Genomic DNA, 21,665 nt, shown 5'->3' on the forward strand with positions numbered 1-21,665 from the left:
GAGACATCCCAGACAAGTTCCTTGTGTCATGGTGCTAGGGTCTCACCATCACATGATCCAGAATAGCCAGTCCACCTTTGGCTTCACCATCAATCAGAGCTTTTCAGGTGTTTCTCCTTTCCCATCTTCCCCGTTGTGTCCCCAGAGCTCCTCTGCCCTCCCTGCGGTGTCACAAATGCTCTCCTGATCTCCCTGCTATGTCCCCAGGCCTCCCCTGCCCTCCCTGTGCCTTCGCCAATGCTCTTCTACCCTCCTCTGCAGCGTACTTGCTGATCCCCTTTCTTCCCTTTTGGTTTCCCAAATGCTCCTCCGTCTCTGCAGTGTCCTCAGAGCTTTGCACTCCTATGGTGTCCCCAGTCTTCTCCCATCCCCAACACCAGAACTGCATGGCTGGTGGCACCATCCTGGTCCCCACCTCTGGCTCTTGTCCAGACAGGTCCTACCCAGGATGAGGTGGTGCAGAGCTGGATGCAGGCTCAGCTGGTCTCACCCCCCACTCCCTATGTAGCTTGCTCCTGTCTAGTGCCATGTCCCCAGTTCCAGCAGGACAGGAGGCTGGGGAGGGAAACATCACCCATGCACAAGCAGCCTTTCCCATTCACAAACGGGCAAGCTGTTTGCCTGAGAGGGAAAGTCCCATTCCAGCACACTCTCCCACATCCCACCCCCTCACGGGCTGCAGATTCCACCACTGCCTCCAATGGCCAGTGCTTCACGGACAAGGACAGGAAGATAATACTAAGGACCACGTTGATCACACAGAGGAGACTGACAGCCTCAAAGATGGCTGGAAAGCCAATGGTGAGTCCTGGGCAGAGCAGCTCTGCAGAGCACTTCTCCACCCCTGCTCTGGGCTGGGGCTACATCCATGGATATGAGGAGCAGCTAAGCCATGTTAGGAGTGGTTAAAGTTGCTTGGTTTGTTCAGCCCAGAGAAGAGGAGACTGAGGGCAGACCTCATCACAGCTACAGCTTCATCACAACGGGAGGAGAAGAGGCAGGCACTGATCTCTTCTCTCTGGTGACAAGGGATAGAATCCAAGGGAATGACAGGAAGATGTGCCAGGGGACATTAGGAAAAGGTTCTTCACCCAGAGGGTGGTGGAGCACTGGAACAGGCTCCCCAGGGAGGTGTGACAGCCCCAAGCCTGACAGTGTTCAAGAAGAGACTGGACAACACCCTCAGACATATGGTATGGTCTGTGGCATTGCCATACGCAGAGACAGGAGTTGGAGTCGATGATCCTTGTGGGTCCCTTCAAACTCAGGACATTCTGTGATTCTATGGAGACCCTGGGGGGAGCATTGAGCTCTGGGGGTGGGTGCTGAGAGCCAGTTGGGCAGCAAGCAAGGGAGTGGCGGTGGGACCCCAATGGCTTTTGGACTGTCCCTGGGATGGGAGCTGAAGGCAGATACTATAATTTTCTAATTAAAAACGAAGTGCGATATGCACATGCACATCACCACATCACACTCTCTGGAAAGAGGAGAGTGGCCCTTCTGGTGTCTTCAAGCCTGAGACAGATGTGTGTCTGGTGGATGCTTAAAGCGGATGCTCATCCTCTGTGCAGGGCAGGGGCCAGAGAGATCCCTTCTGACCTGGACACAGCCAGGTGCCAGTTCTGTCTTCCCCTGAAGCATCAGCAGTGACATGTTCACCTGACTGGAGATATATCTTGGAGGAGGTGGCTATGTCATGTCCCTGTGCAAGAGCCAGGTGGTCTGAGGACCCCTATTCACCTTCCCACCCTTCATATAGTCTTGAACCATTAAGGACCCCTTGGAAGGGCTCAGGCTGGGCTCTGGCATGGAGCTGTACCCTGCCCAGGCTCAACGCTTCATGCACACAGCACCACTTCCCATGGGTTCTGTGCATGGGAGCACCATGCACAGGGCATCCCTTCCCATGGGGATAAGCAAATTGTAATACCTATGTATCTTCCAGAAAAACCCTTCTGCACTGATAAGAGGGATTAATTCCAGGGTGTCCAAGACCTCCCCCTGCAGTAACAGTCACAGCTCCCAGAGCCAGGGAAAGCCCAACACAGCCAGGAGAAAATACAGCTTAGAAACAACAGAAGAAACTTGCAACGCAGGAGGAGACTGGCATGAGGATGAACTCCCATGGGCAGACACACCACCCTTCAGCACAGCAGAGAAGAGCTGGTCAGGCTGTGCTTGCTGCAGCATTGTGTTTGGATGGCAGCACTGGGATGGTGGCAGCAGGAGAGTGCCAGACTGTGCTGACCCCAAAGGCTTCATCACAGAGCAAAAAATGGGCTGGCAGGGCCTCTTGGATAGTGGATGTGCAAGTCATCTCTGCTCCCCTACCTCTCTCAACAGTCATGCTCATCTCCACATTCCTCCGGCACTGCCCAGGTCACACAGACCTCCTCACTTCACTTATCCTGGGCGCCCTGCCACCTGGCCACCCATCTCACAGCTGCTAGCCTGGCACCTGCTGTGCCCACAGGACTCCAGTTACAGCCCTATAAAGGAGGCCAGGCAGGGCACAGAGCTGGGAGGGAGCCGTGCTGGACATTTCACAGCTCCATAGCCATGGGGAGCAGTGCTTTCACCCTGGTCCTTGTCCTGGCCCTGGTAGCATGCATCACCTCTGCAGAGAGGAAGGTATGGGGACAGCTGGTGGTGGGGATGTGGCAGACACGGCACTGGGAGGCAGCATGGGCAGCCAGGGGGTGGTCTCTATTAAATGCCATTTTAGGCTGGGACAAGCAGGAAAGCTTTGCAAGTACCTTCTCCGGACAATGGGCAAGGTATCTCTGGGTGACCCCCACCCAGTCAGTCACCATCTCCACAAAGCTTTGCTCCCACAGGGACACCATGCCCAGAGCATCCCCTCCCATGGAGTCTGTGCTCAGGGGCACCATTCATGGGGCATCCCTTCCCATGGGGTCTGTCCCCAGGGGTACAGTGCACAGAGCACCCCCTCCCGCAGGGTCTGTGCCCAGGAGCACCACACGTACTGACAGGCTGGGATGTGCCTTGCTGCACCATCTCACTCAGCAGCCAGCAGCACCTGGGGGAGCATTACCCCAAACTGGGGACAGGGAGAGCCATGGCCTGCAGTTGTACCTGGGCGGTGGGAGGGATGGGGTCCAACTCTGCATTATGTTCTGGGCCGTGTCCCTTCAGTGCCAGCTCAGTGGGCTGTGGAGGAATGAGCAGGACTCGCTGATGGAGATTTCAGCAGTGAGGGACAACGGGGACTTCCAGGGGAAATACCTCACGCGGGTCACCCTCACTGGCGGCTGCGCCCACGCCTCCCCCCTGAAGGGTGCCCAGCAGCAGTGCAGTGAGGGGATCTGGCCCACCTTTGCCTTCACCGTGCGCTGGGACAAGTTCTCCAGTAAGTGCTGGGACACCCGGGGTTAACACCGTGGGGGCAATGGGAGCCACTTAGGCAGCCAGGATGACTTTTCCTCTGCTGGAAAGTCTACTGGGTCATGCTTTGGTGCAGCTAAGTAGAGGAAGGCAAGGGTACTTGCCCAGCATGGGCAATGCTGGGCTTGCAGGGGTCAGCCCCTCCTCACCCAGAGTCTCTGCATACATCCCTGCTGGGCAGCACAAGGTGACCATGGTGGGTCCAGACCCCATTTGGGCATGGGGGATGTGGTGCTGCAGAGCCTGGCTCCCCTGAGGGAGATGCTGGGGAAGGGCAGGTCCTTGGGGAGGGGGAAGCAGCTGGTGAGCGGAGGTGTCGTCCCCATTGAACCTCCACCAAATGCTTCCCCCAGACGCCACCACCGCCTTCACAGGGCAGTGCTTCGTGGACAAGGGTGGAAAGGAGACACTGACCACCATGTGGCTGCTGCGTGAAGCTGTCGGGTCCCTCGAGGAGGACTGGAAAGCCACGAGGTAGTGGGGGGACACTGGGGTCAGTGGCCCCACAGAGGGACCCTCCCCAGGACCCCCTGAGGACAAGCATCCACCTGGGCAAGGGAGCAGCCCTGGGAAGCCCGCAGCATGGGTTTGCAGTGGGGATGCCAATGCCTCATGGCTAGGGGCTTGCCCTGGCTAGGGGCATCTGGCAGCTTCTTGGGGTGAGCTGGGGGGCATTTAGGGACACCCCTGAGTGGACCCTGTCTGTGGATTGTCCTATGGTATCTCTCTGCTTTCTGCAGGGTAGGCAGAAACATCTTCACACGCAAACGCACCCCGAAAGGAAAGACTCTGCTGAGCTTGTCCCCATCCTGTGAGGATGCAACTTCACCCGCCCCATGACAGCACCCTCCAGCTACAGACTGGACCCTCCAAGGGAAGTAAAATCAGCCTCTCACATTAAAAAAAAAAATTAAAATCATGTCAGTTCTGGTCATCTTTTTTTAAAAATCTGCCCTCACTTCCCCTCTGAGGTGGATTCTGTCCCCATGGGTCCTCCTGCAGAGGGGAGGGCTCACTGCTACCTGCTGGCCACCACTGCCCTTTGCCAGGGGCATCTGGATGCCCTCTGATCCCCCCCATCTTGCTCTCTGGGCTCATTTCCCACCTCATCCTAACCCAAACTTCCACCCTGAGCCATCACTCCCCACTTGCCTGCCAGTGGCAGAGGTGTGTCTGCATCTCAAATCCAGCCAACTTCCTTGCGGTGCCTTCATACCCATCCCCACCTTTCCAGCCCAAGGACTCTATGCTCCATAGGGTTGTATGATGGAGGTGACGGCATTGGTAGATGTGAGTTGTCAGTAAACTGCTTCCTTTGCACAACACAGCACCCGAAGTGAGCACAGCTAAAGCCCCTGCCCCATCCCATCCTCCTGCATTAGAAGCAGGGGTTTTACCATTTTGTACTGCTGCATTTTGGCAGTGCCACTCTGCCTCTGTGGACACTTGCCAAGCTTAGTCAGCTCTTCAAGTGTAAGGTTTTTGGCAGGTCCATCGGTGAAGACGACGCCTCTTGAAAAAGTGTTACAAATATAAACCAGGCCCAGGGCCACCAGCACACGACTGGTACAGTCCGTCCAGCCTGGCTCATCCCCAGCAAGGTCAGTGCACAGTGTCATGTGTGATATGGAGCAGCGGCTGCCACCTCAAACAGGGCAGCTTGTCCCTGCCAAGCAGTGCAGAAAGGCAGGGGCTGTTGTCAGGCTGAAAGAATGGAGTATGGAATCCAGGGCAAGAGCAAGAGATCCCCTGAGGGGGCATTTCTCAGGCCCTTGTGATAAGCCAGTGAGTTTGGGACTGTATAAAAAGTGACAGTGACCAGTATGTGTTAGGAGAGGGGTGGTTTCCATTTGCACCTGCCTTTGGGGCCATACAGACCATAGGGAGAGGTGCTCAGCAGCAGCAGCAGGGTCCTGAGGCATGCTGAACACTGAGCGGTGTGACCCCAGGATGAGACTTCACCACCCCCAGTACCCCCATGTCTTTATGTAGCTGAATCCCACCTTAATTTTCAGTTGCCCATAGCGCCATGCCTGCTCCAGGCACTGCAGTGAGCAGAGAGGCAGCTCAGGAATTCAGGGACAGTGCACACTCTGGTTTGTACATCCAAAGCCCCTAGGAACAGCAAACGTAAATAAGAGGTGCAAATACAAAGCTGGTCAGCATGCTGGGTGTTCAGCAAACACGTTTGCTTGGGCACCAGTGCCCCCCTGTGGTCGCTTCTTCCTCTAACTCGTCTAAAAACCAGCAAAAATGAGCTGCTAGTACCCAGAAGATTCTGGGGAAATGTTATTGCTGCTAAAGCAGAAGGCAGGGTGAGCCTTTCATCCCATGCAGTGCTGCAGCCGCTGCCAGGGATGACATGGCACCAAGTAGGTGACACCCTGGTCAGGCAGTAGCACCAGCAAAGCAGGGAGCTCTTAAATATATGAACAGGTAATAATTCCCAGCCTGCATGCACTGGAGTCAAAAATCACAAGGAAGATGGTTGATGCTTTCCATGCTGCTATAAGTGCCTTAAAAATGGCCCAAGCCCCCACCTCCTCCCATAGCCGTGCTCATCCCCACATTCCTCCAGCGCTGCCGAGGTCACCCAGACCTCCTCGCCTGGCCTGTCCTGGGCACCCTGCCACCAGGCCACCCACCCCATGGCTGCCAGCCCCGTGCCTGCAGGGCTCCGGTTACAGCCCTATAAAGGGGGCTGGGATGCGGGGTCGGGAGGCAGCTGTGCTGGGTGCTTCACAGCCCTGTGGCCATGGGGATCGGTGCCTTTGCTCTGGTTCTTGCCCTGGCAGTGCGTGTCAACCCTCTGGAAAGGAAGGTATGGAGATGGGTGGTGATGTGGATGTTGCACAGGCACCCTGCTAGACTCCAAAGCCTGCTGCTCAGGCTGCAGCGCCCAGCACGGAGCGGGTGCTGGGATGCTGGGTAGTGGGATGCTGGTGCTGGTGGGACCAGCACTAATGCAGTGCTGAGGGAAGCCGCGGCGAGGCTGGGAGGGAGGGAACACTCCTGCTAAGGTTGCTTCTCGCTGTGGGAATCCAACCAGAGACAGACAAACAGAGCCATGCTCCAGATAAACCCCTTTTCCCACCAAGCGTGCTGGGAAAGCAGTGCACCCTCTGCTTTAGCATGGGGGGAACCTGCTGTCCTCTGGGTGGCAGCAGCAAACAGTGGATGGGCAGAATGCAGTGCACCGGGTGCAATGCCCAGGTCAAGATGGTGATGCTGGTGACACCAGCCTTACCCAGGGTCCGCAGCACATTCTCCATTCCCGGAAAGAGCCAGGGTGGTGGGGCAGGAGCAGGATGCCTCCCATACCTAGTGGAGCAGCCCAAGCCACAGTGCTGGCCTTATAGTGCCTCCTCTCTGGGTCCTGGCGGAGTGACACCGGCTGCCGCATGGTCGTGTCCATCCTCAGCAAGGACGGTAGATTCTCCGGTTCCTACCTGCCGGGATCTGCGGCCAGTGACCCCCAAATCCTCACCTCACCGCTGGAGGGGTCCCAGCAGGACACAGGACTGGTGCCACAGCCCACCTTCTCCTTCACCGTGCACTGGCGGCTCCAAGGTAGGCAGGAGGGGACTATGGCCATGCAGCAGGGATGACAGTGGGACACAGAGGGGTGGCTTTGTGCCTCTCCATCCTGGCTCACGATCCTCTTGGATCCTTCCAGACTCGGAGGCAGCCCGGACAACCGCCTTCCTGGGCCAGTGCTATGTGGGCACCAATGGGGAGGAGACCCTGCATGCCCTGTGGCTCATGCGAGAGGCGGCTGACAGCCCCGCCGAGGACTGGAAAGCCACCCGGTGAGAACCAGGTCCCAGCCACCTCTGTGCCAAACTTTCCTGCACCCTGGAGCTGGAGAGAAATCCTGCGGGATGAGGCATGGTGGGACCAGGAAGGCGAAATGGGTTTGTCACTGGTGACGAGCAGGTGCCTATGACCTGGCCAGCTCCTGCATTCCAGGTGTGCCTCGGGGTGGGTGACCCCAGGACAGGGTCTGGCCCCAGCCAGATCCCCCTGGGACTCTCCTTGCACCCAGCAATGAGAGAGCAGGACATGATGGCAGCACCCGGTGCAAGCTCTGCAACAGGGTGCTGTTGCCCTGGCCATCGCACTCAGCACCCAGCAAGGCAGTGAGGGACATGGTGCCCCCACCTGGGGTTTCCTCTCTGTACACAACAGCACAGTGTAGGGGAGCCTGGCTAGGTGAATTACCCTGATTTGGTGTTTCCTGCAGGATTGGCACCAGCGTTTTCACCCGAATAAAATAACAGCAAGCAGGAAAATCCAGGAGGTCCAGGACTGTGAGGAGATGGTGCTTTTCCCAGCCAGGATCTGCGCACACTGATGTGCTGCATTTCAGCAATGCTCAGCCCACAGGTTGATGCTTTCGCAGGCAAGTTCAGCCCAGTGTGAAGGCTGGGCACCAGGTACAAAATAAAAGGTTACTGTGGGGATGCAGAGCTTGGCTCCGGTTTCTGCCCTACCTTAAACCCACTGGGTTTGTCTTGCCCCACAGCCATCCTCATGGAGAGGCTTCACGCAGCAACACCAAGGGCAGGAGGGTCCCTGGGGATGGGAGCTATCTCATGTCCCCTCCCTGGCAGGGTTGTATCTGCAAACTTGCTGCTGTCTCGTGAGTAACTCATCCCTTGGGGTCCCTCCCAAGTATCCCCAGGGGTGTGGGGCAACCAGGCCGTGCCCAGGCAACGGGACGATGCACAGCCTCAGTGGGACAGCATGTCCCAGGGCTGCAGGGCAGGCTCCAGGCAAAGCTCTCCCTGTGTGAGCAAAGCAGAGGAAGTTTCTTGGGGACTCGAATACATGGGGCGGCTGCAAATAGCTTTTGCAGAACCGGCAGCCTCCCGTTCCCAGCCCCGGCGGATGCACTGCGGCGGCCAGCTGCCAACCCATCCAGGGGTGGGGAAAGCTCCTGAATGGCCTGTCCCAAGACAGCTGTGTCCCCTGAGCAATACACACATGAGGGTCTCCAGCCAAGCCCCTCCCACACAGCATGTGGCCAGGGAAAGGGAAGAGAGGAGAGATGCATCTGGCACCAGCTGGCGGTTTTTTGAGGCATCCCAGCCCAGCCTCTCCAGTTCCTGCCTCAGACAGTTTGCCAAAGCAGCCCTGACATGACCAGTTCCTTTGGGGGTTCAGCAGCCCTGGGGCTAAGGTGCCCAGTTTCAGGAACCAGGGGAACGTGGTGACTCCCCTCTGTATTTCCTACTGCTTTTTTAACGAAGTGCTCAGATTTCTGCTAGTTTTTCTGTTTCCACCAATAACCAGCAGCTGGTGCTAGTGGATGAAAATAGGACGGATGCTGACTGTGGGATATGGGTTTCCCTTGAAAATGAGGGTATGCCTGTCTTCTGCTACTGACTGAAATTCCCACCTCCATGAGAAACCCTGGTTCCTTTAAAAAAAGGCAAAACCTGATCCCTTTAAAGCCATGAGCAGGAGGTGTTTTGTCCTAGACACAGACCCCAGGCCCTCCTCAGCAATAGGAGGCAAATTTCATTTCATGCTTTCGTAACTTCCAGTATGTCACTACCATGGAAAGGAGATGGCACTATCAACACCGGGGGAGTCACCAAGCAAAAAAGAGAGAGTTTCCATTTGGCAACATCTGCATGTGACCTGCTGAAGGCTGAGCAGAATATTTTGCCCTGAAAGGCTCATGTTTCTGGTCTGTCAGCGTGTTCCCATGATGCTGACACAGGCACCTGCTGCAACGTGTGCAGGATACAGGTTGACCTTGGGAATGACTGAGGCAACACAGCAGGGAGGGCGAGCAGAGATCATAACACCCGCCTAAGCCAGAGTGCAGGGCTCTGTGTGCGTGCAGCCATCACCGATACACACACAGCCTGCGCTCCGATTCCTGCAGCATGCGAGGGAAAGAGACATCATGGATGGTCTGCAGCGAGGGTGAAAGGAATACCAGGCTTCTCTTGTTCCTCTGCCTGATGGAAACAAGGTGCAAGCCTCCTCAGCCAAAGGACTTATTCCAGGCATTTTTATCATCTCTGCCCTTTAACCCAAGGTGTGAGGCCCAGGCTGGGCTTCCTTACTCTCACCAATTCAGAGCTGACCACTGCGGGACCAGCAGAAGAACACAGAAAGCAATGAAAAACAGCAGCCCTGAGGCAACAGGAGCTGAGACCACACAGCAGCCATCCTCAAAACTCCCAGCAGGAACACATGTTCAGCTGCGTTTGATGAGGAACCCACTGCACTCACCTGGCTCCCTGATCGTTAAACCATAGTTATCTCCTCTCCTGACACTTGGCCAAGAAAGCCCAGCCACTGCAAAGCATGGTGCTGCCTCCATTACCCCTGGCCAAATACCAGCTCTGGTAGCTACTCTCTGTTTTTCTGGCAACACTACCGTGTCTTATTTCAGATGACTTATACAACATTGATTAGTGCTGGGCCAGGGACTCCAATTGACATCAGTGGCACTACACACCCCAGCCTTGCACTGCAAAAAATGAAACTAAAGCGAGGACACGGTCCTAGACCTTCACCACTCCACACAGCTCCTGGGGAAGGGTCTAGTGGTTCCCCAGGGACGCTCACGGGCTGCCTGGCCTGGGCAGGGCAGATCTGCCCCTGATCCTGTTTCAAGTGTGCTGTTACTTGTCCTGAGACAGGGCCCATGGGTGAGCCACCCCCCTGCCTGTCTCCCCTTCCTGAGCAGAGACACAACCTTCAATTTTGTATCTCATTCACCTGCACAAGCACCCTCTGCTCCCCAGGTGGACTGCAAGCACAGTGCTGCCTGCACTCACCTCCTTGCTGGCCCCCCGTGTCCCCAAACCCCACACTGCGCTCCGCAGCCTGAGCTTAGGCTCTGTCTGAGACTCACACGGACCCAGTGATCACAAACCAGCCCTGGTTTAGCAACCACCCTGCAAGCAAGTCCCTCCCAGCTGCCCCTGGCCAAGGGGACAGGGCTGTTGCACCACCCTGGCTCTGCTCTGCTTCCTGTGATTGTGCAGCTCCCTGTTACGAAAGCAGAGGTGGGGGAAGACACGGACTCCTCTTGCTTCCTCCAGGGGAAGCTGCTCGCTTCCGCAGCACCGGGGGCTCGGGTACACACAGGTCACATGTGGGTGCTGGGTGCTCACAACACCCACTCGCCCCCAAAAGCGGTTCAAGAGTGTTTTCACACCTTTGAAGAGGGGTGAGAGCAGAGCAATGGCCCCACAAACTTGCACCTTGCCTCGACAAGCACCTCTGCAAGGCCGTAGCCACGGCAAGGCAGCGCACATTCCCCTTTGCTAGGCTGTGAGAGTGATCACCCACCAGCCTCCTTTGGGTTCCTTCCACAACGCTCCCAGCCCCTCGCCACAACAACCAGAGGACACATTCGCACATCATTAGTATTTACTTATATGTTATTAACAAGGAAATTATTATTATCTTGATCTAGTTGAAGAAGTCCCTGCTCATCACATGGGGGCTGGACTAGATTATCTTTAAAGGTCCCTTCCAAGCCAGACTATTTTGTAAGATTCTATGAAATGTCCTGAAGGAGGACGAGGAGAGATGCTCAACAGGCACCACTAAGTTGCACTCGAGGAAAGGCACCACTCACCAGCTCAAAGCGTCCCTGCTCAGCCCTGGGGAGCAACCAGAGCCAGGCGACTGCATCACTGGGCAGGGCAGCAAAGGCTAAGCACAAGAGGACACAGCTTTGAAACCGTCCTGTGGCCAAGAAAGCCTTCACAAGGGCAAGCAGCTCTGCTGCTCTCCACTCCGCAGCCCCTCAGCAGTCTCATTTGATGCATACCTTCTCCCTCAGGCCCAGAAGTCCTGCTCCCAGGGCTGTGGGAGATGAAAAGCCCAGCTCCTATAGAAGGGGAAGAGCACACACAGCTCAGGAAGGACTCCACATTACCTTCTCTAGCCAGGCCAGGAGCTGTGCCTGTGGCTCAAAAGCTAGCAGGAACAGGCGACATGCAGGGTCTGTCGCAATGGCAGGACCACTCCCTGTGAGGATACTGAAGGTCAGCTCACTATCTCACACATAAGGATCAGGCAACACTGCAGGATTACAAGGAAGGGAACAAGGGACAGATGCTTGCAGCCACCAGACGCAGCAAGAAGTGTGGGATGCAGCCTGTTCACCTCGACCTGGGCAGGGAAGAAGCAGGGCAGCAGTCTCCATCACCAACTGCATCCAGCCAGAAGAAGTGCAGGCACCTCAGGCCCATCTGCCTTCACCTTCCATGTCACATCCCCTACCTGCAAGCCACGGGACACCCCAGGCTGCAGGCCACATCAGCAGCCATTGCAAAGCTCCCAGCGTTTCCTGCCCCATCTCAGATAGAGTCATGCTATAGATATACAGTGTCAGAATAGGTCAACCCTAAAACAATTCCTCCCTGGTAAATCTTCTGAGCTGCCACCAATCAGGAGAGTATTCAGAAGAATCTGCTTTGATAGATTATCTGCTAACGCAGCTCTGTTTGTCCTGCCTGGCAGGGTGGCTGGAGTCACCCCGAGAGGCAGGAGATGGCAGGGGTCACATCTCATTGGCATGGTGCTGCTGGATGACAACTCTGGCAGCACCTTCCATCCACTCCTGTCTCTCAGCTTTCCAGGCCGCTGGCATCACTGCCTGCAAAGAGTCGCTCTGGGAGAGCTGCTCCTGAGGCTGGGGAGGGCCCAGCTCTGAGCCCGCTGCCACTGGAGTGTCGGAGGACGAGTTGCTGTAGAAAGAAGATCTGAGATCCGAGTTAGGTGGGCTCTGCCCCTCTTCCCATGATTGACTGAGGCTGCCCAACAGCGAGGGGTCCTCAGGCTCTGGGATGAGCCCTTGCAATGTAGCCTTCTCTTGCACTTCAGGTGCCACCTGGTTCGGGAACTCGCGGATTTGCCGGGACAGCACTGCAAGAGAGGTAGAGCCAGCCCTGTCATTCCCAACCTCTCACCATCCTGCTCTGAGCATGGGCCCATCACAGAGCCCATCAGAGAGGAACACAGTGTTCAGCTACAGGTGGCTTCTCCCAGGGGAGGTGGGGAGAGGAGTGCTGCAGAGCTTGGGCATCAAGAGGGACTGGATCCCTCCAGTTTCTGGTATTGTCCCTGCAACAGGGCTGAGGAAGAGTCCAGAGCTGGAGTGAGACAGCAAAGCCAAACCTAGTGGTCACCCCAGGCAAGGGGCTGCTGGGTTGGAGGCCCACACCCAGAGTTCAGGCTGGTTCAGGCTGTCTCTGAGGAAGGTGCTGTGCCCCAGAGCACCTTCCTGGAGCCATGTCTCAGCCCCTAGGCACTCACCTCTGAGCTCTGGCTGCGGCTCTCTGCCGCCCAATGAGCAGATGTTGGGGGACAGAATGAAGCAGAAGGACAGAACCAGGACCTGGAAACAGGAGAACAGCAAAGACTCAGCAAAGGACACGGATAGCATCACCAGCCTCAATGAATGCCTCTCTCCCAAACTTGTAAATACAGTAGAGACCCCTTCACAGACACTGGGCCCAAAGCCACTCACCATGGTGCAGCTTTTCGCTGTGGCAGTTTTGGTGGTGGACTGGATCACTAAGGCCTGCAGTTTCCGCAACTGCTTGAGCAGTGACCTGCACGAGAGCAGGCAACGCAGGTTAACACAGTGGCTGAACCAAGATCTGCACATTCCCCTCCTCCCCCTTTGCAGCCCTGGACAGGCTACAATCCCAAGAAGAGGAACAGCATTCTCCACCACATCTCCTGTCACGCCGAACAATGAGAACTCACATGTTCTGCTCCTGCAGCAGCTGCACCTTCTTCTCCAGCCTGTGGTTCTGAGCTGTGCAGGCTGCCACCCTTCCCAGGAAAGATGAACAGCACAGGGGAAGAACAGAGAGGTTTTGTTAGCCAACAGGAGGGACTTCACCAGAGTCTCTCCTCAGGTAATCAGCCACCACCTCTGGGTGGCTGGCGTAGATAAAATTGCTCCTGGAGTCTACCTGGCACCACCCGGAGCAAAGCCCAGAGAGTAATATCTCACACCAGGTTTGGGGAAGGCTGAGCCCTGCCCAGTCCCACAGAGAACCACCAGGCTAATCCCTAAGGATGCTCACTCCTAGAGGCACACCAGCTCTGCAGATCCACAACATCAGGCTGTACTGCAAAATAGCCTGACCTGGAGAATACACTGGATCTTGCAGGCCAACACCTGGCTTGAAGAAAGCAAGCTCTGGCCCATCTCCAAGCCTAAGAGAGCAGGGCAGGCTATGCCTCAAGCTTCTGAGCCCCCTGAGGAAAGCTGCTGCCCCTGAGAGTCAGGCTCACTTTCTCCCCAGGGTTGGCAAGGCTCCAGCAGCAGCACAGCACAGCTGGTTGTGACCAACTACCCTCTGCTCCTGAACCCTGGTAATGTCTTTAGCATAGCTAACACCATTTCATCAGGCGAGCACCATTCTCTGTGATCAAGCAGGTCACGTATTCATTCCCTTCCCCTCATTATCAGGCCCTGAAGGTCCTGCGCACCAAGGAGACAAACCAAACAGATTTGTTCTTCCCCTCCCTACCAGCCTCAAGGTTCCTGGGCGCCAGGCTGGTTACTCCCTTCCTTACCAGCCTTGAAGGTCCTAGGCACCCGGCCAGCCCGGTGTTGTTGACGACCCTGTCACAGAGCAGGGAAGCGTAACAGCGCACAGAGCACTGTCCACAAAATCAAGCAGTTAAAAGTCCTAAGGGGGAACTTGGACCATAACTGCGGCTGGACAGTGAGACCCAGGAGCCCCCCCTGGCCAGGGACACCTCCACTATCGTCAGCTTCCTCCCAGGATTGAGGGAGTGACTCATATTCCTTTATATCATTTTTGAGTCTGGATTATGATCATTATGTTGATACAACAAACCATGTATTAAGATCTGACCCCATCAGCAGAGGGTCCAGGTGATTAGAAATGATAAATTAAGTTTTACTAGGATCTAGGTGATTAGAAATTATAAGCCACTGGGACATGGTTTAGAAGTGGACTTGACCTTACCAGGTTAATAGTTGGACTTGATGATCTTAAAGGTCTTTTCCAACCAAAACGATTCTACAAATTCTGTATTACACTGCTAATAAATTGTACTACATTAATTCTCCTTGTACAAATTTTGTGCTATTCTAATCATAGTATGTCAAGAACATTAAGCTTTAATTGAAACTACAATTTAGTGCCCTCATCATTCTGCCAAGGATCCCTAACAGAATCTCTCTGTGCCCTCAGTGTCAGGTGACACTGTTGTGTGCCCATACCGGTTTTCCAGACCATCCACGTAGATCTTTTTCCTGCGACGACTATTCTGGGCTGATTGCTTGTTCCGGATCTTCCGACGTACCTTCTTCAGAAGCCGCTCTTCAGTCTGCAAGGGTCATTTCTCGTTAGCAGCAACCCCAGGGCACTGGCAATCCAGCCCTCACAAATCCTGCGTACATTTCAGGGTTCCATCCACATGCTTTTGTCCTCTGTCCCTCCCACAGCACTAAACAAACTGCAGGAGCTGCAGGGCAAACCCTGGCCTGCTGCTGCAGCCAGCAACTTCCCTGGTATAGAGAAGTAAGGTAAGCCTAGGGGAAATGAAAAGCACACAGCTCACAAGCCACTGGGCAAGTGGGAAAAAAATAGGTTGGAGGCACTTGCGGTGTAACTGCCTCCTGCAAGCAGTCGTGAGTGGTGAGACTGACAGCAGCCAGATCTCACTGCTCTCTGTATCCAGCCAACTAGCAAAGCAGAGGCTGCTGTGCATATGGAGTCCTCCAAGCCCTGAAAGGAAGAAAAGGACATCAAACCCTGCCACACCCTGCTTTCAACACAGCGCTCGGGCACCAATGCTCTCATCAAGGCACTATCCTGTATTTTCAAACTCTGACTCTGGTTGAAGCATTCAAGTGGTCCAACTCTGTTTGGCAGTTACAGGCTATAGTGAGGACTCACTTTGGTTAGTGGTAGACAGGTTGGTAATGAAACACCTTCTTTCTCCAGGAGCTGCCTCTCCTCCTCTGTCAGGACCAGCTCTGGGAAGTCAGACTAGAAAACAGCAAAAATACACCCGCTTAGAATGCAAAATAAAGGGAGTCCACCTCAGAGCAGAGAGGGCAAGCAGAAAGCACACAGAACCAGGACCACCGCTCCCAAACTGGCATCATGCTTCTTCAGAGACATCCCCCAGAAGAAACAAGCCAGGAGACAGGGGGAGATGAGAGCAGAGCAAAGGCTGTGGCCCACACACGTGGCAGTCAGTACCTGCACAATGGCCTCAGGCACAAGCTGGGGTTTGGCATCCACGGCAACAGTACTGAGGAAACCAGAGCTCTGTTCCAGTGCCTTGTCTGAGCCTTCCAAATCTGTCCATGGCCCTGGGGAAGGTAAGGATCGTGGGCCACAGTGAAGCAGCACCTGACCAGTCAGCTTTGAGTAGCATGAAATCACAGTTTTACAGCAGCAGGAAGACACTAAATTCAGCTCTCTCCATCACTGCCTGGAAACCACCCAAAAAACCCCACCGTGGGACTGCTCTTCTGCCTGTACCCAGGACAGAGAGAGCCCAGGCACACCGCTTACCAAGGTCAATGGAAACATCTCCTTCTGCCATTTCAGACCTCACGCTTTCCAGCACAGGCCAGTCCTGATGGAGGGAATAGTTGTGATCAACCTGCACAATGTCTGAACTCCGAGGGCTGCCGGCAAAGTTGCTGCCAGAGGTATGGGACAGATGCTGATCCTCGTAAGCGCTACTGTCAGCTGTATAACCCTGCAGTGTGACTGGTTCATCTTCAAAGGGGCTCAGCAGTGAGCTGATGAAGTCATCCATCTCCTTGTCCAGGAGCTGTGGAGAAAAAGATTTTACTCAGCAGGGACGTAAACCTCCTGAACCACAACTCAACAGTGATTCCTCTCAAAGAACTCACCCCAGGCTCTGGCAGGCCCCAGTCTTCCAGCAGACCATTCTCCTCCCCTGGGATTTCAAGGGAGGGAGCATCATCCTTCAGGAGGAATTCAAGCAGGTCCTCATCTGCCAGGGCAGACAGTTCCTCTGGGCACGACATCTGAGCAGGACAGCAAAAGTGAGCACAGGCTCCGGGGCAGACACCAACACCCCTTTGAGATGTCCTTCAGCCCCTACAGACAAAGCTTCCCTGTGGAACAGCTGCCAGGACCCTGCAGCAACAACCAGCCCACGAGTACGTCCCCAGCAAGGCTATCATACCAGCACCAGTGGCCCCACCACACCAGTTGCCCCACCAGACTATTGGGACTCAGCCGCAGGATCTATGCTCCACCCAGAATGCAAAAGCTTCAGGAAGGAGAAGGTAAGGGGAAGGGCCGCAGACTTTATGCCATGGAAAGCATGCAAGATCCTGCTGTTCCATTGAAACCCAAAGGTGTTGTACCCCCAGCATGCAGCCACTAGGACCTGCCTCCTGCCACAGGCAAATTACTAAGAGAAGTCATCACTAGCTAAAAGGTTAACTAGAAGGGTTTTATTAGTGATTAAACAATGATCAGATTATAATTAATCAACAACTGAATGCAAATGAAATGGTAATCAAATGGTGATTAAGCAATAACTCAATGGTAATTAAACAATTATTTAAGTGATTATTTAAACAATCATTTAGGCAGCAGTCAAATACTCTACTATGCACTACACTTACAATAAAGCTACAGCTATATCTATATATAAATGTTGCTAGCATACAATATACTTTTAGGCTGAATGTAAAATGCTACTTACCTCGCTGTGGATATCAGACGCCAGGTGAAGGGTCTGTCACCCTTGAGCAGTGACCTTGAGAGGGTTCCCTGCCCCGGGGGAGCTCACCACTGTGCAGCTCGCTGCCAAACCACTGAGCTTGGTGGGCTTAGTGAGGCCACAGGCATTTATAGCGTGAAGCAACAGCCTCGTCTTCAAACCCAGCCTTGGTGTTTGTGCAAGCGTGCAGCTGGGGCAGTTTTATTTTTGTCTAGTCCCAGCTTGGGCCAGTGCTGTTATCTCCTGATAAGACATGGCCCAGACTCCTTGGTGCCTGAGGAGATGCTGCCTCGTGGGGTTCTCAGGGTTTGCAGGGCCACGGCAAGGCTGGCATCAGCGTCACCTGCATGTTTGTGGTGCCTGAACCAAAGTACTGCTGTCAGTCACAACCTTCATGCCTCCCCATTTGCTCTGTTAAGCTTTCACATCTAGCTAGCAGGTGTCACATTCAAATAAAAAAAAAAAAAAAAAAAAGAAAAACCACAAACCGAAAACCACCCAAAACCAGGCAGCCAGGGCAGACACAGGGAGCTGGAAGCTGGTGCGCGGGGCTGCCCTGCTGGGGGGCACGGCCCGCGGCAGGACGCGGAGCAGGAGGGGAAGCGGAGCTGGGCAGGGCCCGGGCAGTGCCACGGACACTGGGGACTTTCTGTGCAGGGAACGTGCGCTGGGCAGGAGAGGGAAGGCTGAGGACGGGACAGCAGCAGGCGGGGCAGGAGCGGCTCCCCCGCCCGGACACCCACCCAAGGGACCCCAAGCATCTCTCACAGCCCCAGCCATAGGGCTGCCCCGCGGGCAAGCGCGGCGCCGGCCTGGGGCACAGCGGCAGCCAGTGGACCCCGCCGGGCAGCACAGCCCGAGGCCTGGCAGCGCCGGGGCAGGGCCGCGGCCCCGGGCGGGCTGTCAGCGCCGCGCCGCCCCGGGGCAGCTCGCTCCCCTACCCGGCAGAGCCTCCCGGGCGCGGGTGGGGCGAGGGCGGCGGTACCAGAGCGGCCGGTCCCGGAGCCCCCAGAGCCCCCGGCCCCCGCGCCGCGCCGCCCTCACCTCCGCGCGGCACCGCCCGGCCACGCCGCTTCCCCCGCACCGCAGTGACGTCACCCGCCTCCCGGCAGGCCCCGCGCGCCCGGCAGCCCCGCCCCTACCGGGGTGACGCGGCGGCGCCCGGTGCCCATTGGCCCGTGGCGCGTGGGTGGCGGGAGCGCGCGGCGGGGCGGGGGCACGCGGCGGCCGGGAGCGGGGGGCGGGGGGGCGGGAGGGGCCGGGGGTGACCCGGGGCTTGCGGGGCCCCGGAGGCGCCAGGGTGCGAGCAGCGGGCAGAGCGTGGCCCCGGGGTGCGGGCGCTGAGCTGTGCCCAGCCTCGGGGCGCGGGGTGGGGCTGCGCGAGTACCGAGCGACGCGTAGCCCCGGGTGTGGGGCCGGGGTGCGGGGAGGAACCGGGCGGAGCGCAGCCCCGGGGTACCGTGCCGTGTCGTGCCGCCCGGCGGCGCCCGCTGCCCCGGCGCATGCGCGGCGGGGGGCGGCGGGGCGGGAAGCGGGCGGTGCCGACCCGCTCTGCTCAGCCTCGGCGGGGCCGCCGCGCTGCTCCTGCCCGCGCAAGGTACGGAGACGGGGGACAGGGGAGACACGGGGTCCCGGTACCCGCGGAGGGGGCGCTGGGACACAGAGTCCTGATGACTGGCAGCGCCCTGGCTCCCCGGGGGCTACCGGAAACGGATGTCCGGGGGGAGTTCCCCCCGTCCCGGTTACCGGGGGTGGGGGAGGAGTAGCGTCCCGGTTACCGGGGCCTCTGCGCTCCTACTGGGGCTTCTGGCCCGGGCTGCGGTGACCCAGGGGCTTCCGGGGGTCGGTCGCGCCTTGGCCGGGCTCTGGGCCGCGCCCCGGGCTCTGGCGCCACCGGGAGCCGGGGCAGCGCGGGCAGGCACGGGCGGGCTGGGCCGGGCCGGGCCCCGTTAACCGCGGGCCTGTCCTTGCCCTGCCCCGAAATAGTCACCGCAGGCCTTGGCCCAAAATCTCTGCTTGCCAGGCCCTGGCCAGCATCCGCACCTCGGGGGTCCCGGGGGACCAAGTGGGAGAGGCTGCGGCTACCGGCCCTCAAACCGGGGCGAGGGGACAAACTTTGGTACCGGCCGGGCATGGGAGCAATGGTGTCCCACTGCCCACCCTGTACAGACGGGGGAAGCAAGTGGGAAGGGTGTCTCCAGCCCATGGTGCGGTTTTGGGTGGGGACGCCAGAGGACACGCTCGCCATGGCTGCGTTGAAGCCGGGGGAGCTCAAGCCAGCAGCTCCCGCTGATCATCCCGGGACAGGCAGCTGGTTGTGGCCCCCCGGGATGAGGTACTGGGGTGGGACATGTGGGGCTGGGGTCTGTGCTGTGGGGCAGGACTGGCCACCATTGAGAAGAGTGTGGGTCACCGCCGTGCCTCGGCTGCAGCACCTAACTGGGCAAGGGAAACCCTGCCCCATCCTCTGCCCGTTCCCTGCCAGGTCCTGCCTGCACCCCCGTGAGCTCCCCAGCCCTTTGAATCTGCCGGCAGGATGTCTACATGCTTCTGCCGTGGCTTCATCGCTGGCTGTTAGACCCATATTTGGTAGCAATAATTGTTTACTCTCTTCTCCTCTCTCCCTGCGCCTCGCTGCTGAGAAGGGGAGGGGACATAGTTTTGGGATCTTTAGCTTTGCCGAAGCCCATGGGTTGCCCAAGAAAGGGTCCAAAAACCCCCCATAGACCATGGGGTGAAACCCCCTAGTGCTATAAGAGCAGGCAATGGTTCATGGGGACCACCGGCCATGGGTGCTGCTTGCTCACCAAACGGCAGTGGTGGGAGCTTAGCGCATACCAAAGTGTCACATCCTGGAAGATTTTGAGAAGCAGTAAGGCTGGGGAGGAGGAAACAGCATCCTGTGGGGCACCCTCCTTTTTGGAGTTGAACCTTGTTGACTGCTGGACAGAGATGCCCCCCCAAAACCTGGCTGTGCTCTCCTCTCACTTTGCCCTTTCTGCCTGGCTGGTGGCTCAGCAGCGGCGGAGTCACTTGCCGTGGCGAGTGTGGGTGCCCAGTTCAGGCCACCTGGTGGTATCTAGAGGCCATGGGAGCACCCGCTGCTCCCCAAGCACCACTTTTGGGGTGCTGCGCTGGAGGGCTGCCTCACTAAGGATGCAGGAGAGGCTGCAGATGGAGTCACCAGCCGGGTATCCTGTCCTCCTACCCTTGGCCTGCCTTGGCAGTGGGCAGCCTGGGGGTGACACCACTTGTGCCACCCACCTTTGGAGGTGCAGTGATGCCTGGCAGGAGCAGACATGCCTGGGGATGCATGGGGAAACACTGACGATTAACGGCCCGAGCTGCTTCACCTCAGTGTGGGTGAGCTTGCAGGCAGGCTGCGGGTGTGATCCTCCAGCCCTGCTGCCTGTCCCCTGCCGGTTTCCCACGCCCAGCAGGGCTGTGGTCCCTGGGGGGGCAAGAGGATGCTCCCACCCCAGCTGTGGGTAGCAGCTGGGTGGTCTCAGGGATGCCATGGGGCCGGAGTTGGCCTCGTGGGCTGCTTATGCTCCCCAAGAACAAGCTCAGCTCCAGCTGGAAGAAACCATTTTACAGTGCGATGCGGATGCACAGCTAGGAAAGAGGAACTGGGCTGAATCGGCTCAGCAACACTCAGCACCATCCTGGGCTGGGGCCGTTGGCTCAGCCTTCCCATTGGCACGGGGCTGAGCCAGCCGTGCCCCAGTGCCTGCTGTGGCTGCGTATACTGGTCCCATACTGGAAAACCCAGCCACAGCCAGGTCCAGCTTCTTACTGTGTTAATTTTTGCCCTGGTTCATCATGCTGTTGTGCAGATGCTGGCGTGCTGGCAGGGCCACCACTGGCAGGCACGGCGGTGGCCTGGTACCTGCCTGGCTGTACTGGTGGCTGCGCTGGCTGGGCCCACAGCCTGTGGAAAACCCTGCAGTGGGGCAATTTGCAGCTGATAAAGCTTCCTGCAGCCAGCTCCCAGCCTGGGGGTGGTCAGGAGTGGGGCCTTTCCCAAGTGAAATTAGGCATTACCATAAAAAAAAAAAAAAAAGCCAAACCTAAACCTAATCCATAGTCTCCCTTAGAAAGGGCACGTTAAAAAGGGCAAAATCATTGCATTTGAAGATTTGCAGCTTGTTCTGGAAACTCGTCATGAGTGTGCCAGCAGCCTGCTATCACATTTTGGTTGTTTTTTTTTTTTTTTTCCAAGATATAAAACCTCCTCTGTAACCGTTCTTGCAGTGCCGATACAAATATAGCAGTTACATCACGTGACGGAAAACTCGCTCTCAGTGGTCCCGGCAAGGACACGGTGGTTCCCCGGGCCGACCGCGCTGCCTGCCCGCAGCCATCCCTGCCTGCCCCTGCCTTTAAGCAGAGCTTGGAGAGCTCCATCACCACAGTGGTTTTGCTCACCTAGTGTGGGGTGGGATGGAGGAAGCCAGGACAGCTCCTGGCGGGGGGTGGCACCCCATCAAAATACCCCGCCCCTCATTTTGGGA

General features: G+C 57.0%; 5 protein-coding genes across 10 annotated transcripts in view; 3 read left to right on the forward strand and 2 right to left on the reverse strand.

Annotated features, from left to right (window-relative positions):
• The first annotated feature begins 2,539 nt into the window (after positions 1-2,539).
• Positions 2,540-4,293, forward strand: LOC136002108 (avidin-like). Of its 2 annotated transcripts, none has more exons than XM_065656941.1 (4): positions 2,540-2,631; positions 3,157-3,370; positions 3,759-3,879; positions 4,146-4,293. In XM_065656941.1, exons 1-4 carry the CDS (start codon positions 2,560-2,562, stop codon positions 4,243-4,245), a joined length of 507 nt encoding a protein of 168 aa, XP_065513013.1. In that variant the 5' UTR covers positions 2,540-2,559; the 3' UTR covers positions 4,246-4,293. The 2 variants fall into 2 exon arrangements, with proteins under 2 accessions (XP_065513013.1, XP_065513014.1); XM_065656942.1 differs by having other exon boundaries at positions 3,780-3,879.
• Positions 4,294-6,133: 1,840 nt separating this feature from the next.
• Positions 6,134-7,864, forward strand: LOC136002109 (avidin-like). The gene is made up of 4 exons (XM_065656943.1): positions 6,134-6,226; positions 6,765-6,975; positions 7,082-7,214; positions 7,649-7,864. Exons 1-4 carry the CDS (start codon positions 6,161-6,163, stop codon positions 7,680-7,682), a joined length of 444 nt encoding a protein of 147 aa, XP_065513015.1. The 5' UTR covers positions 6,134-6,160; the 3' UTR covers positions 7,683-7,864.
• Positions 7,865-10,785: 2,921 nt separating this feature from the next.
• Positions 10,786-18,259, reverse strand: CREB3 (cAMP responsive element binding protein 3). Of its 2 annotated transcripts, none has more exons than XM_065657587.1 (11): positions 18,196-18,259; positions 17,134-17,511; positions 16,307-16,444; positions 15,960-16,224; positions 15,642-15,754; positions 15,333-15,425; positions 14,654-14,760; positions 13,156-13,224; positions 12,914-12,998; positions 12,700-12,781; positions 10,786-12,309 (listed from the first exon to the last, which is right to left on the reverse strand). In XM_065657587.1, the coding sequence occupies exons 3-11, from the start codon at positions 16,442-16,444 to the stop codon at positions 11,945-11,947; spliced, it is 1,317 nt and encodes a 438-aa protein (XP_065513659.1). In that variant the 5' UTR covers positions 17,134-17,511; positions 18,196-18,259; the 3' UTR covers positions 10,786-11,944. The 2 variants fall into 2 exon arrangements, with proteins under 2 accessions (XP_065513659.1, XP_065513660.1); XM_065657588.1 differs by lacking the exon at positions 18,196-18,259 and adding an exon at positions 18,093-18,185.
• LOC136001445 (basic proline-rich protein-like) lies at positions 18,246-19,399 on the reverse strand. The gene is made up of 2 exons (XM_065655767.1): positions 18,950-19,399; positions 18,246-18,851 (listed from the first exon to the last, which is right to left on the reverse strand). The coding sequence occupies exons 1-2, from the start codon at positions 19,397-19,399 to the stop codon at positions 18,246-18,248; spliced, it is 1,056 nt and encodes a 351-aa protein (XP_065511839.1).
• TLN1 (talin 1) overlaps positions 18,659-21,665 on the forward strand; it is a 37,488-nt gene continuing 34,481 nt past the window's right edge. For all 4 annotated transcript variants that reach the window (XM_065656682.1, XM_065656683.1, XM_065656685.1 and 1 more), the window contains exon 1: positions 18,659-18,748. The gene's annotated coding sequence lies outside the window, so the exon portion shown is untranslated. The remainder of the gene's footprint in view (positions 18,749-21,665) is intronic.

The sequence above is a fragment of the Caloenas nicobarica genome, chromosome Z, assembly GCF_036013445.1.
Source record: "Caloenas nicobarica isolate bCalNic1 chromosome Z, bCalNic1.hap1, whole genome shotgun sequence".
Lineage (NCBI taxonomy): Eukaryota > Metazoa > Chordata > Aves > Columbiformes > Columbidae > Caloenas > Caloenas nicobarica.

Excerpts from the sequence above, each read along its gene's own strand:
- LOC136002108 (XM_065656941.1), top strand. The coding sequence starts at position 2,560 with ATGGGGAGCAGTGCTTTCACCCTGGTCCTTGTCCTGGCCCTGGTAGCA. Across the intron at positions 3,371-3,758 it reads GCGCTGGGACAAGTTCTCCA|ACGCCACCACCGCCTTCACA; the intron begins GTAAGTGCTGGG and ends TGCTTCCCCCAG. Across the intron at positions 3,880-4,145 it reads GAGGACTGGAAAGCCACGAG|GGTAGGCAGAAACATCTTCA; the intron begins GTAGTGGGGGGA and ends TGCTTTCTGCAG.
- LOC136002109 (XM_065656943.1), top strand. The coding sequence starts at position 6,161 with ATGGGGATCGGTGCCTTTGCTCTGGTTCTTGCCCTGGCAGTGCGTGTC. Across the intron at positions 6,227-6,764 it reads TCAACCCTCTGGAAAGGAAG|TGCCTCCTCTCTGGGTCCTG; the intron begins GTATGGAGATGG and ends CTGGCCTTATAG. Across the intron at positions 6,976-7,081 it reads CGTGCACTGGCGGCTCCAAG|ACTCGGAGGCAGCCCGGACA; the intron begins GTAGGCAGGAGG and ends GGATCCTTCCAG.
- CREB3 (XM_065657587.1), bottom strand. The coding sequence starts at position 16,444 with ATGTCGTGCCCAGAGGAACTGTCTGCCCTGGCAGATGAGGACCTGCTT. Across the intron at positions 14,761-15,332 it reads CCTGTCTACCACTAACCAAA|ACTGAAGAGCGGCTTCTGAA; the intron begins GTGAGTCCTCAC and ends TGACCCTTGCAG. Across the intron at positions 12,310-12,699 it reads GCCGCAGCCAGAGCTCAGAG|TGCTGTCCCGGCAAATCCGC; the intron begins GTGAGTGCCTAG and ends CCTCTCTTGCAG.
- LOC136001445 (XM_065655767.1), bottom strand. The coding sequence starts at position 19,399 with ATGGCGAGCGTGTCCTCTGGCGTCCCCACCCAAAACCGCACCATGGGC. Across the intron at positions 18,852-18,949 it reads AGCCCGGGCCAGAAGCCCCA|CCCCCGGGGAGCCAGGGCGC; the intron begins GTAGGAGCGCAG and ends CGTTTCCGGTAG.